The sequence below is a fragment of the Gopherus evgoodei genome, chromosome 5, assembly GCF_007399415.2.
Source record: "Gopherus evgoodei ecotype Sinaloan lineage chromosome 5, rGopEvg1_v1.p, whole genome shotgun sequence".
Taxonomy (NCBI): domain Eukaryota; kingdom Metazoa; phylum Chordata; order Testudines; family Testudinidae; genus Gopherus; species Gopherus evgoodei.
The window spans coordinates 82,314,577-82,329,464 of NC_044326.1; the positions used below are offsets into that span (position 1 = coordinate 82,314,577).

Below are 14,888 nucleotides of genomic sequence, written 5' to 3' on the forward strand. Positions count from 1 at the left end.
TTAAATAAAAATAAAAACTAATTGAAAGAGAATTACTTCTGTAACCCCCAAGATGACCTAGATTCCTGGAGCTCTGCCTGCTGGCAGCTCAGGGAGGAGCAGCCAAGGCAAACTCAGAGTCTGCCCGACAACCAATAGGGAGTGAGATGCCCCTCCCAGGGAGTTCAGGAGAAGGGATGAGCCACTTTTTGGGGGAGGCTGCAGCCAGCCACCACCAGGACAGGAATGGCTGTGTGGGGAGCTGGTGAGTCCCAGGTCTGCAAGCAGGGTTCCCCCTGAAAACTGGCCTCTAGGGACCTGACAGCAGATCCCTCAGCTGCGTTTTCCTTCCCCACGGATGATTCCCAATTGTTACATTTGCTGAGAAATTTCCCCAGCCAGGCTGGATTCACCTCCAGCTCCTTAGGTGAGAGACTAGTCACCACATGGTCAGCTCTGCTAGTCCAGGGAAGTTGCCTGCTGAGTGTGTGACTGGAGGCTGGGCTAGGAGGCTACCGTTTGGATGTTAGGGTAGTTGTATAACCTACACCTTGAGCCCTGTATCCTTTTGTGATGAGGGGAAATCCTGGGACCAACACAGCCTGATTCCTGCTTGAGGAAGATCCCTGACAGTGACTGAGGCGTGCAAAGTCATCTTCAAACCTGAAGGTCATTCATGGAGTTTGTGACCGCACCAGCTTTTAGTTAAAGCAGCAAAGAATCCTGTGGCACCTTATAGACTAACAGACGTTTTGGAGCATGAGCTTTCATGGGTGAATACCCACTTTGTCAGATGCATGTAGTGGAAATTTCCAGGGGCAGGTATATATATGCAAGCAAGCTAGAGATAACGAGGTTAGTTCAATCAGGGAGGATGAGGCCCAGTTCTAACAGTTGAGGTGTGAAAACCAAGGGAGGAGAAACTAACCAGACTAACATGGCTACTCCTCTGATACTTGACAGCTTTTAGTTAGTCAGGGAATTTGCTTTGAGGACCCCTGACTCCCTGAACTGTGTCCTCAAGCCAGGGAGCGAGGGTTTGAGGATTTTATAACCTGCTGCTTATTACACCTGCGGAGGGTTTTGCCACCTCCTTCCACTTGTGGGTCTTATGGGCAGTACTGAACCCAGTCAGCCACACTGCTAAACCACTGCAGAGAATTTTATAGGTCATCAAGGGCCCCAGCAAAGTACGCATACCAACAGGACACTCATTTTACACTTGTTACATCAAGTCACGGGTATTTTAAGTGTGGGCACTGGTGACTCTAAAAATAGTGTTTCACCCTGTTATGCTGTATATGTTGCCTGTTTCATACAATTATTGTGTTGAATATATTTTTAGGCGTTGTATTATTTCTTGGAAGTCTCCAACTATCTGGCAAGTAAGTGGGGATTACTCTGTAGTTAGAATTTTCCACCCAAGCTGCCCGGGTGACCCTGCCAGAAACAAGCAAGGGGGGTGGCGGCACCGCCAAATAATTTCATAGCAAAAAAGAAAAATGAAAGATTCACCCTGCTGAGTGGGTGGCGGGATTCAAAAGAACCCAGACCTGTCCATCAAAACCTGTAACTGAATTGCCATTAAAAGGAGGTAACCAGGTGGAGAGGGGCACTACACTTCAAAAACCACTAACATTAAGGGCCTGATTTCCAAAGCAGCCTCCACTTGGAAACCCTGTATGGATACATTTTTCAAGCAGCAAAACATTGCATGACCTCATGTTAGGCTAACACCTACACAGACAGGTAAGTTATTTTGCCAGTGTTCATTGAAATTAACAGACATCTGGAGGTATAAGTGTTTGAAAAAAGTATCCATAGAAACAAGGTTGCTATTTGAAAATACAAACTTAAATACATATCACACATAACTAAGAACATTTTAATTCATTGGTCTATTATTTTATTACTATTTATTATTGCTCACCCCACCCTCTCTGCCGTTCCTTTGCATTAAAATGGAGATTAAGACAGGCATGAGGGAAAAGAAAGAGGAATAATTCTGTCCTAGTAATTCCTGGATAGTGATGATGGTGGTGGTGGTGAGCGTGACACGACTGGCATAGCTCCGTCAATAGGGGGTCCACACCCCTGACACAGTTAAGCCAGCCTAACCCCTAGTGCAGACAGTGCCAGGTTTACTGAAGAATTCATCCATCAATTTATCCACCCCACCACCTCCCAGGGAGGTAGCTTATTTACAAACAAAAGAACCCCACTGTAGAACTGGCTGCGCTGAGGAGCTGTAGATGTTTAAGTGGAGACAGAGCCTGGGTTACTTTTACCGTGGTTGGCAGCATGCAGGCCACGCATGCCCAGAAGGAACAGTGGTCACTTAGCAGACCCCGGCTTGGCAGATACACGTCTCACTGCAGATAGGACACCACAGCAGACGAATAGATTTTCCTTGGCTTCACCCAATCCAATCAAGCTGGCAGGAAGGGGGTGGGGATATCTGTGGAAACAACCAAGCATATAAAGACATACGTTGCGGGGAAGGGGCACATTATATTTGATCCAGGGGGAGGAGCTGGCTGGCAGGGCACTGGGAGCTATGGGATTGTGGTGGATGTACACAGTGCCAGAGGCTGTGAGAAAGGGGCAGGGGTGGCATGCAAGTAGGTCCCAGGGTGAGAAGGGTGGCAGGGGAGAGGCTTCCTGGGTCTCTTGGTGCTGCCTTGGAGTCACCAGAGCAACAGTAACAGCAGCATGTTTCCACCCAGAGCCATAGGCACCAACTCTGAGGGTGCTCTAGAGCTGGAGCACCCACAGAAAAAATATAGGGGGTTCTTGGCACCCACCGGAAGGCCCCACCAATCAGTTTCTCCCCCCCCCTCCCCGGATCAGTTGTTCAGTGGCAGGCAGGAGACACTGGAGGGGAGGGAAAGGGCAGGGCATGCTCAGGGGAGGAGCAGAACAGGGCAGGAAGAGACAGGGTAGGGGTGGAGCAGGAGTGGAGAACCCCTGGGGAAATGAGAAAGTCAGCGCCTGTGTCCAGAGCCCCCCGCCCCCACGGGGCTTCTGAGGCCGCACCCGCGCAGGGCTCTCAGCCGCCGCCCATCCCAGCGACGCGGCAGGGACTTCAGGCCGAGGTGGGACGGTTACACAGAACGTTGACCAGCCCCTCCCCCTCCCGGGAGAGTGTTACCGCCAACGGCGACTCCCTGGACTGGGGAAGGGGTAATGGCAGCACGAGCACCTCATCTACCACCGCCCTTCTCACGCGCGTAGCATTCGACGACGACCGACTTTCCCACTCTTCGGCGCGTGGCACCGTCTGACGCCCCAGCGTCGCCAATCAGCAGCCGCCCGAGTAGGCACCTGACAAAATTGACGGCCGCCAGCGACCAATCAGAACGTGTCGAGAGCCGAGTAGGGCGGGGAAAGTTTTTAAAAACCTTGGGGGTTGAGGGAGGGTGTGCGACCAATTAAAAGGAGGCTATGAAGGAGCCAATGAGAGAGGTGCTACCATGTGAGTGCGGCGTTGAAGGAGAAGGGAGGGGCTGTGAAGTGGGCGTGGGAGGGGTTCTTACCCTGAAGCTGGCAAAATTCATAGAAGTGTTGGAGTCAAGCTGGAGAGGCGGTGTTGCATGTGACTCCCAGCCTACTAGGGTACAGCGTGTTCGTCCCTAGGTTGCAAATCTACTGTTACTTCTGCAAATACAGCCAAACTGAGGGAAAACCTCAGCATTTCGTGATTTTTGCTGAGCTTAGTGTGACTTCAGTTTTACTATTGTATTGCAAAAAAAGTTGAGGGGCACTGTGGAGTGAGAAATGTTGAGCTTTTCAGAAAGTCACACCATTGCTGAGTGAAAATGTAAAGTTGCAATCAGACTAAGATACGTTTTCACGTGTTTTGACTTGAAAATCTAATCTTAAAGAGCCCTGCAGAAAGGTAGCACGTATAGCACGTGCAAAGTTGCCTGAAACAGAATTGCAGAAACATTCCCCCCAAAAATCAGTTTTATACAACCCACCACAATTACAAAATGGGTAAACACCAAGAGAGAAAATTTAAAATTATTTTATCTCTCCATTATATTAAATAATGGAGCATCTCTTAAACGCCACAACAATGTTGTGGCAATTGGAGGCCACATATTTTTTACACAACACAGAACCACAACAAAATTCCTCAGAGGTCATATACATTTGATGGGCATCCATCAGCTGTGCCAGAAGTCTGTAAAGTTTGTTGGTTGTGGGCATTTTAATTTGCTATTATCAAAGTATTGTGTACTTATTGCACCCAGACTGCACAACAATGAGGTCATTAAAGAAAAAGCCTACAACTTTTAACTCATTAAAAAAGTTCCCCAATTTTAATATTGAAATGCTTAATTTCATATTCCAGTCAATCAGAGAAATTATAATTCTAGTCACTATAGTAACATGCTTCAGCATCTTTAGTCTAATTTTAAATGGGTGCCAATTTCTAAGTCATTTATAATATGACATGATAGACAAATCAGCTAATCAGTTTATTAATTTTTTTCAAAAGAGGTGGTTTGTTCCTTATTTATAGAATAATGCTTTAATGATATGATTGACATTTAATACTTTTAACAGTAAAAGCTTAATAGTGTACCCAGTGATATCACTTTTCATGGAGTGTCACCACATTTTCAGTGTAGGTGCCTACAATAATTTTCACCTCATCCAAATGAGTCATGAGGGAATGTTAACAAGCCAGTGCATTTTAGCAGCAACTCAGGCTTTCCACTGCCTGAGATCAGTCACTACTCAATAAGAAATTCCATTTTAGTTATTGCTATTTTACAGTATGCTAGGTATATTTCTTTTCTAACTTTAAAAAAAAATCTTAGTGTTTTCTCTGGATTCCATGCACATGAGGTCTCATTGTGTGGGGCTGTACCAGACACTTCCAAAGTATTGCTGTCCGTCATTGTAGTGTACAGAAACTGAATAATATTCCTTTAAATAGTAAATGAATACTATCCAATTTCTATCCATGGTAGCCAATAGATTGCACAAATTTATGGTCAGACTTCCTTTTATTTTATAAAATGACTTGAATGAAAGGGAAAATCTAATTGGCTGAAAGTGTTCCAAACCTATGTCATTATCTTGCAGTAAACTCGGATGTTAGAACTATCCAAACTCTTCATCAAGAAGATTACTAAAACACATTTTTACTAAACCATTTTAAATCTACTTAATTTAAATCTTCTATGCACTTGTGTAAGTATATCAAATAAACAGCAGTATGTGCATGAAAAGTGAGTTCCGTCTCCTTTCCTTCTCCTCTATCGCCTTCCTTTTACCTTTGTCTCTGTCTCTTCCTTCTTCAATTGCCTCTCCTCCTTCCTTCTCTTAGGTAACATTTGTTGAGAGTACGTCTTTAAAAGAGAAGCCGCTGCCCTTGCTCCACTCAAGTGTTTGTCAATAGTCAAGCTTCAAAGAACAAGTGATATAAGCAGAACGGTAATTAAATGTTCATGCCCATCTCCACTAAAACTAATGCCAGGTTTAACTCTGCTGGTTTTGATGTACAACTATTTGGAGGACAGGAGAATAAGACCTTGATTCAGGAAATCATCATAAGTCAACAAATGCTGTGCTTAAGTGCTTTGCTGAATCAGGACTTAAGTACAGCTATGTTTTAATCTTTTTAGTCTTGATAAGCAAAGACTTAAATAAAGATGTGTATGGTGGCATTTTACAATAGAATTACTTGTTCTTTACAAAATACATTTGGCATAAGTTCTAGTTAAAAAAGTACTTGGAATCAGAAGTAAAATGTGCCATTTGTCTAGGGGCTAAATCCTGCACCCATCAATATCAGTGGGCCCTAAATTACTATATGAATGTGACAGATCTGTTCACAACTCTCACTGATTTGAGGCATGTAGAACAAGGGTAGACCATTGCATAGATCATTCCATTTATTCCCTTGGGTATATTTGAAAATATTTGAGATCTTTCCCCATTCACCTTATTACTTAGTATCAAGTGTGACCATTGCTTTTCTTTTCTTTGCCAGCTGTTTTAATTAACTATAGTAAATAATTTTGTTCTGTTTTGTTTGGAATGTCAGCAAGTCTTATCACATATTTTCCTGGAGTAGACTATTATTACAGTTATACATTTTTATAGAAAAATAAAGTTTTTTTTGTCAGAGTAAATTTTACTATCTCCTGGAGCTGGAAAAGCTGATATGTAGCATTTCTGCACTCTGACAAGTTTAATGTGAAGGTAGGGCAAATACTTTAAAAGGAAGCAGACATCCTTTGAAGTTTAGACAAAGGTCTCTACAGAACCTAGACCTCAAATGTAATCTTTGTAATTGTAAATCTAATTATAGTAAACAGTCTAGAAAAAGCATTCAGTTCAGTCCATCAATACATTTTATTTTAGTTTCCACTTCATCAGGTTGCTGCAAATGCCTGTTTAGTGGAATACTCCTATGTAAAGTTATACTGCCTCAAGGGTCTTTCTTCTTCAAGAGTGCCATTTACTCTTGTACAGTTTGCTTCTTTAAAAGAGTGGATTTTTTTCATCATGAGCTATGGAATTCTAATACTATTGAAGGAGTCATTAGAAGAAAACATTTTATAGCACTTTCTTCCTCTTGTGATGTGATTACCTGTTCTTAGAGTGAGGAACACATCTTTGAAGAATGGGTCAGTTGAATCTGAATTTGTACATGCATATGTACAGTAAATATTAAACATAGATTGTGGGGAAAATTCTGCACTTAGTTACAGAAGCATCAGTTCGGAGTAATTTCAGTGAAGTAAATATAATTACTCCAGATTTATGCCAAGACACCAGACTGCAGAATTTGCCCCGTAACTTATTTTATTTCAGCAGCAAGAAGGATTTTAAAAAAGAACCATACATAAACAGATGTATACATCTTTTAATAAAGTTTTTGTTTTATTTCCCACACTGCAGAGTTCAAATTTGTATCTGCATAGTAGACACCTACTACCTTGTATATTAGCCTGTGAATTACAGCATCTATTGGTTATTGCCACCTTGTATATCTGCCTCCAAAATCTATTGCTCCTATGGCCAAGCAGTGCCTTCAGTCAATTAATAAGAAAAATCATTGTTTCCTGATGGTAGCTCATGGAAGTAAAGAAGCTGACTGGAAGCATTGGCTACTTTCTGTCAATAGAATGCTTTCATTTCTATTTCTAATTATTTTTAAAAATCAGAAATGTTAAATGCAGTTATGAATAAGGGTGATGTCTCCAAACCTTAATTATGTCAGGAATCCAACAGAGATGAAACAAAAAAACTGCAATGTTCAGTACTTTTTTGTGGTCAATTTCACCTTAACAAATGTCTGCTTTTCTTTTACTTTATATAAGTGGGATGCAAAGTTAATTGTTCCTTATTTCTTTCATGGAAAGAACTAGGGGTTTTGCTGTATGAGTAGTGGTAGATTATAAAGAGGGGAAGCTGTAATGATAAATAATGGCTTCTTGTACCATATTATTGCAGTAGATAATTTCACTCCCTAGCTAGCCACTAGGTGGGGATATTATGTTATTTAAAAAGAATAGGGCTGTGCAAAACTAGGGCACTTTGGTTTGCAGTGACTTGTGCAAATATTTCTCTAGTGCACATGGGAACAGTCCAAATCCTTAGTGCAAAATGTAATCAGTACCAGAAAGTTTCACTTGATTTTGCATCCCTACAGCTGAAATCTACAATAGACATCTTGGGAACAGTGGTGGTGTAGCTGAGTTGGTCTCAGGATATTAGAGAGATAAGGCAGGTGAGGTAATTTTATTTTATTGGATCAACTTCTGTTGGTGAGAGAGACAAGCTTTCAATCAATCCAGAGCTAAAGAAGAGTATCTTGAAAGCTTGTCTATCTCGCTAACAGAAGTTAGTCCATAAACAATATTACCTCATCCACCTTGTCTCTCAACTTTTTGGGAATGTCACTGTTCTACCACTACCAATGCTGCTCTTCCAAGCATAGGAGCTCTGATATAAACTGAGCACTGGCAACTTCAACTAGCATTAAAAAAAGTGAGCCAGTTCCCATGCTATATAGGAAGACATAGACCCTGTCCCAAAGAGTTTACAGTCTAAAAGACAAAATCAGACGGAGTGGAGAAAAAGAGATACAACATAGAAGCAGAATGATCAACATGATAACAAGCATCTACCATGTTAGTTCCATGTGGTTTTACATCTCTGTTTATGCGTTTATATAATTTGTTACAAAAATGCAGGGTTTTGGGGGATACATTCAAGGCTGAAGTGGTGGAGAAAAAGGGATTCAGTTGAGAAGGAAATGAATAAAGAAGAGGGCATCCGTGGGTAGGGAGTTTCAAAGGGAAGGAGGAAGAGGGGGTAGGAAAGAGAAGGAATGTAAGAAATATAATGGGCAGTGAAATTGGGCAGCTGAAGTCTTGCAATGCTAGAGGAGAAATGGAAGGAAGGAGGTCCAATAATCAATAGCAATTCAACAAATAGGAGAGAATTAGAGTTGAGAGAATGATGATGATGATGTCAAGAGGCCTTAAAAGCGCCTCTCCCACCAACCAGTTCTTGCAACTGTTCCCCCTTTAGAGGAGACTAGGGAAGGTTGCTGGATGACATGCCCCAGGTGCGTCCCTCAGAGTACATTGTGAGCTGCAGGAGGGAGTAGAAGGCCTTTCTTATCCTTTGCACCATCATTGGTACCTGGCCTGGCTGCTTGTCAGAGATAGGCACAAATTGTCTTGTTGTTTCTTAATGGTTTAGTAGTTAATATTTTATTTCAGCTGGTACATGAAGGCCCTCAAGAAAAAATGTATACCATAACAAAAAAGTTTCACAATATATACTGATTGTATCATGATCAGTGGAACTGGAATCAGCAGACCCATGTGCCCTGAAAGGACTCTTATTGATGGAACACCAGTAGAATAAGGAAAACGGGGAGCTAGTCTGGAAGCAACTCAGCCACATAGTGCAGTGCAGAGATTTTAATGAAGTTCTACTTGTTCAACTTAACATGCATTCAGCTTCGCTCTTTGCAAATGAAACACTGATAATTTAAAATGGATGTTGTGGTGGTGTCTACCATAAAGTCAAGTTAATCTTGTTAGAACAAAAATACCAGTGAATTTTGCTTGACATCAGCCCAAAACTTACCACATAATTACAATATCTTGGGACCATAAGACTTCTCCACTTTGGATTCTCCTTATTGTCAAACACATGCGGTGGGGGAGAACACACAGAAACTTAGGACAGACAAGAACAGGCAGAGGCAAAAATCAAGAAAGCCAAATAGTGGCCTGTGAGCAGAGTGTAACCGTAGAAAAAGCTAAAGAGAGAGCTTTAGGGTCTGCAAGTTGAAGAGGCTTGAGGCTAAGAAACTGTTTCTTTTATTCTTGGTTCCTCATCTGTTCGGAGAAGCTGAACTTTGTACATTCTTTGTAAACAAACAAGATTGCATCAAAGAAAATACCAGATATCATCAGTTTCTACTTCCAACTTGAACATCCCTAGAGCCATGACTTTGATTAGCTGTTTGGGATATTATCCAGCTTTCACTGAAAGATTAACAAGAATATAATGTATTCATAGATAAATTAACTGCAAACAGAAAGTTCAAGACATGTTACTGCACCTTGGAATAAAGGAAGCTAGTTGCCAAGAAAGGAACAAGTCATGAAACGACATTGAATATCTTTCCGGCTATACAACAGGTCTTTCCATCCCATTTAAAATACAACCATGTTTCCTGCTGAACAACTACATGAATGACAACCTAATTGACCACTGAGTCCCACTGTTAATTTTTCTATTAGTGACAAATTGGCACATTAGTGTTGAGTCCAAAGGAAACTCAAGGAACTTATTTGACATGAAGGGAAGCACTAAAAAAACCAGCTTCAACATAGGTGGATATGGGATGTAATTATACATGTGTGTGTGCACAATATCCAGAGAAATTCCAGCATTACTGATCAGGACTTCAGAACAATCAAAGGAAAGAGAAAACATGCATCTCAGATTTTACAGAAGACTTGGCACATCCTAGAAGGGGACATTTGGGGAGTGCTAAATCAGCACCAGCTGGATGCATTTAAATAAAGCTACTAAATCTATACATTAATTGTGAGTCATAATTTAAATCAAGGCTCATAGTGATTAGGGACTGCAGCTCTGAACATGTCAACAAGATTTCTGTAGAGATTAGCAACAAGACCCCAGGGAAAAAATTACATATGATCCTGCTCCCACTGATGTCAATGACAGACTTTCCATTTATTTCAATGGGAACAATCATGAAGCCCATACCACTTATTGTCTGTGCTCAGCAATGAACAGAATTAATTCAGCTGAATGGATCTGCTGAGTAACTGAGGGACTTTCATACAGGAGAACACTTTAGATTGATCATACTAATCAAATGAATCTTTGGATTGTTTTAATACTTCCCCCCTGCTATTTTTTGTAATGATCAAAAGTGGTTTTTTTGTGTATGTGAGTTTAAACAAGTGTCTCCCTCACAGCCCATCTTCTCTTCCTGCTTAATCATGCAGTCAAGTCATAATACTGAAGTTCTGACATCTTAACCCTTCCCATGGCAACAGACCATGTTGTCACAAACACAGAATTGTGACTTTGTTGCAGGATTAAGTAGTGGCTGCCAAGGAGACACCTTGTATTCTAACACAAATATCCCAAAAAGACAAATTGAATTAAAAAAATTACTGATAAAGTTAATTAGCTGTCTACAGCTGCTGTTTTTTAGTTTGCCCATAAGAGCTTTAAGTCCTGAAGCTTTATCCTTCAGACTAATTCCAAAATATTTAATAATTCTATATGAGACATGCTTCTTGAGCAATGTCTGCACTCAAATACCATTGGATTTATGGGTGCCATCATAGAAATTAGAGGTAGAAAAGGTCTACATTCAGAGAGTTTCATCTCACTGGCAAGGCAAGATTATCACCTACAAGTTTTTATGCTTCCTTCAGGCTAATTTTTTAATAGCCCTCATTCCCAATCTAAAATCTTGTCTATTAAATAAATTAGTAATTGAATTATGAACCTTCCCTGGCAGCTGAACCACCCCTCTTGTTCTGACATCTGGCTCCTGAGCTTACCTAGCCTGTGGCAGAGGCACTATCACTAGGAGTAAGCCAGGAGGTGGGATAGAAAAGGGAAAATAGAATGATGCTGGATCCTGTGATTATTAGCTCCTAATAGCTAGTTTATAATATCAAGAAATGCTGCTGCTGCCTCCATTTTTTTTGGTCTACTTGACTTTGTTAGGGACATATCCTAACTTAGTACATGCACTGAATTAATTTGGAATTCTGCACAAGTTTTATGTAAAGACTGTGGGAATGATATGGCCACAAACTTATAGAATATTGACCTACTTGATCAATAGGGAAGTAGCCCTGTTTGGGTCTAGTAGTACTTGCTTCTTTTCCCCCTCTCTTACACTGTATGCCATTTTGTGTGAATAGTCTTTCTCCTGCTACCCCGTCATTGATTGTACCCACACCCCACATTCCCTTACTCTTTTGTTTATAATTAGTTATTAAAATATTTTTTCTTATGTGTACTAGGCATGTTCTTCTGAGAGTTACTACACAGTGCTGAATGTAATGCACCCTGCAATGCCACACATGGTTCAGTGTAAGAGTACTGGGTATATTCCCCACAGTACTGCATAACCAATCTGTTACAGTAGCAGCAGAACATCCGATTGTAGTAGGGAAACTTGCCTACGTGACCTGGGCTGGTAGTTCTATGGTTCATGGCAAAACAGGGCTGCCCTAAGACCTGTACTGGAAATAGCTCATGGAGTCCTAGCTCAGATGATTGGGTGGCCCCTGCTTCCACACATCCCAGCAGTTAAGTTTTGTCTACAAACCACTCTTTGGGTTGTGCAAATCCTCTGGAGCACTCTGCTTAGGACTCTGCAGAGGCTGGTTACTAGATGGAGCATGATTATGAGACCTTTAGTCAATTAGAAGTGTTGTGAACAACCTATTAATATTAAAAGATGTGAGACCAGATACTTGATTGTGCTGTTAGAAGTACCTCAAAAAATTAAAAATGGTCGTTTATGTTGACAGCTTTCTCCTTCAGTATCTGTGGAGCATAACTCTAAGAAGGTGGATGATTCCTGCCCTCGCTAATTAAGCTTTATTGCCTCCACAGGGGAATAGTTATGCGGCTCTGAATTAATGATTAGAAGAATCTTTAGAGAGTATCTACAATTGCCAGGGTACCACCATGATGAGTTAGTTCTTTCAGAGTTAAAATTGGGATGTGGTGGAATCTAGCAAAGAATCCAACACTCAGAATAGCAAAAGTCAATGTGAGCATTTGAAGTGCTGTAGACATTTATTTTCTCATAAAAATGTGATTATACAGAGCTGTTTGTGTTATGCACATTATGTGTCAGAGTTGCATAGGAATGCACTGTAGAAGAAAGGGTCTTTTTACAGTGATTAGATTAATGAAGAATTATAGATTAAAGAGCATTCATGTACTGCAGAGGAAGATAAATTGTAGATCCCTGCAATCCCCATTTTGGCTATTTTAAAAAATGTTATTTCATTGTGCTCTGTCTCTGAACATTGTAACCAGTATCTATAATATATAGGTTTTAAACAAAGTTTATTACATGTATGAAACACAAATTTGGGTCACTTTGGTTTTTAGTACTTGGGTGAATATATACCACTTCTCTACATCTGGAAAACCTTTATGTATTGATTTTGGCACTAGAGCCTTGATTTTTAAAGGTATTTAGGTGGTGCTGTGCTTGGGATTGCAAGTCTAACTGATTTAGGAGGCTACATTTCATTTTCAAAGGGGATTTAGGCACTTAGTCTAAGTACCATAGACATCAGATGGGATTTAGACTCCTAAGTGCCCAAATCCTTTTGAAAATGAGAGGCTTCTGAATCAGTTAGGCATTGCAACACTGAGTGCAGCAATCTCTAAATACCTTGAAAAATTTGGGCCTATAATGTTTGTGGTGTTGTGGCCAGAAATGTATGAAGTTTGCAGCTTCATAATGGCCCAATTATATGAAACTTTACTGAATATTTTGTATTTATATATTTTTCTATATTTATATATATTAATTTATAGTATTATTTCAAAGATTTTGGTACCTCATGGGAAGTACAGGTGAGCATTAGGGGAGGTGAGAGATAAGAATTATTTTAGCATCCAAACCAAAAGTGGTTGTAACTATCATCAATACTGAAGGGGTTAACATTAGGTGTTTACTAATACAGTGACAAGTCCTGCTGAGCCACTGTGAGTGTTTAATGGGAGACTAGGTGGTTATGATTAAGCAGGTAAAAATTTAGATTGAGATACAATAGAGAAGCAAGCTGTATTTGAGCTTTGATCCTCCTTCCCCCTCCCACTATGATTATTCTATTACCTTTTTTTCTCATCCTGTTTTCTACAATTAGTAAAAAGTTTATTTGAAAAGCGGGACATAAACATGCATCTGTTCCTGCTGCTTATTCCACACGTAAGGTTCTATTCTTCTATGGCTATGTCTACACTGTGAGGTAGGGGTATGATTATCAGCTTGTGTACATATGCTCACATGAGAATAAATAGCAGTGTAGTCTCAGGGCTTGTCTACATCAGAAAGTTGCAGCGCTGGTGAGGGAGTTACAGCGCTGCAACTTTGAGAGTGTCCACATCTGCAGGGCATCACCAGCGCTGCAACTCCCTGTTTGCAGCGCTGGCCGTACTCCCGTTTTGTCTCGGGTGTAGAGGATCCAGCGCTGGTGATCCAGCGCTGGTAATGCAATGTAGACACTCACCAGCGCTTTTCTTGACCTCCGTGGAAGGAGGAAGCCTCTGGTAATCAAGCTGGTTTCCTTTCCCGGTTTGCTCTCTCGGTCCCGGAGCCAGCCAGCAAACCGCGGGGAAGGAGACCTGCTTGCTCGGGGTTCCGGGACCGAGAGAGCAAACCGGGAACGCCGCGGTTTGCTCTCTCGGTCCCGGAGCCAGCCAGCAAACCGCGGGGAAGGAGACCTGCTTGCTCGGGGTTCCGGGACCGAGAGAGCAAACCGGGAACGCCGCGGTTTGCTCTCTCGGTCCCGGAGCCAGCCAGCAAACCGCGGGGAAGGAGACCTGCTTGCTCGGGGTTCCGGGACCGAGAGAGCAAACCGGGAACGCCGCGGTTTGCTCTCTCGGTCCCGGAGCCAGCCAGCAAACCGCGGGGAAGGAGACCCGAGCAAGCAGGTCTCCTTCCCCGCGGTTTGCTGGCTGGCTCCGGGACCGAGAGAGCAAACCGCGGCGTTCCCGGTTTGCTCTCTCGGTCCCGGAACCCCGAGCAAGCAGGTCTCCTTCCCCGCGGTTTGCTGGCTGGCTCCGGGACCGAGAGAGCAAACCACGACGTTCCCGGTTTGCTCTCTCGGTCCCGGAACCCCGAGCAAGCAGGTCTCCTTCCCCGCGGTTTGCTGGCTGGCTCCGGGACCGAGAGAGCAAACCGCGGCGAAGCTGGTTTCCTTTCCCGGTTTGCTCTCTCGGTCCCGGAACCCCCCTTGAAGCCGCCCAACAGCGCTGCAGTGTGGCCACATCTAACACCACTTGCAGCGCTGGTTGCTGTAAGTGTGGCCACTCTGCAGCGCTGGCCCTATACAGCTGTACTAATACAGCTGTAACAACCAGCGCTGCAAAATTTTAGATGTAGACATGGCCTCAGTCATATGGGCAGCAGTGACATGTCTCTGCCATCCTGAGTACTTAACCACCAAGTACTGACCATGGCTACACTACTATTTATACCTGAGCTAACATAAGTCTGTCTGCTGGCCTGAGCTCCTACTGTAGACATAGCCTATGGCATCACAGTGATTTCCAGAGAGAGTAATTGTGATGCCACTGACAAGCAGAGGATCTGGAACTAAGGGTGTGGGGAGGAGAGC

At 42.3% G+C, this 14,888-nt stretch overlaps 1 protein-coding gene across 1 annotated transcript in view; it reads right to left on the reverse strand.

Annotated features, from left to right (window-relative positions):
- Positions 1-2,307, reverse strand: part of RBM46 (RNA binding motif protein 46) — a 44,315-nt gene extending 42,008 nt beyond the window's left edge. The window contains 1 exon segment of the mRNA XM_030564086.1: positions 2,268-2,307. Coding sequence (XP_030419946.1) covers positions 2,268-2,295 — 28 coding nt within the window. The 5' untranslated portion in view covers positions 2,296-2,307.
- Between the last annotated feature and the right edge of the window lie 12,581 nt (positions 2,308-14,888).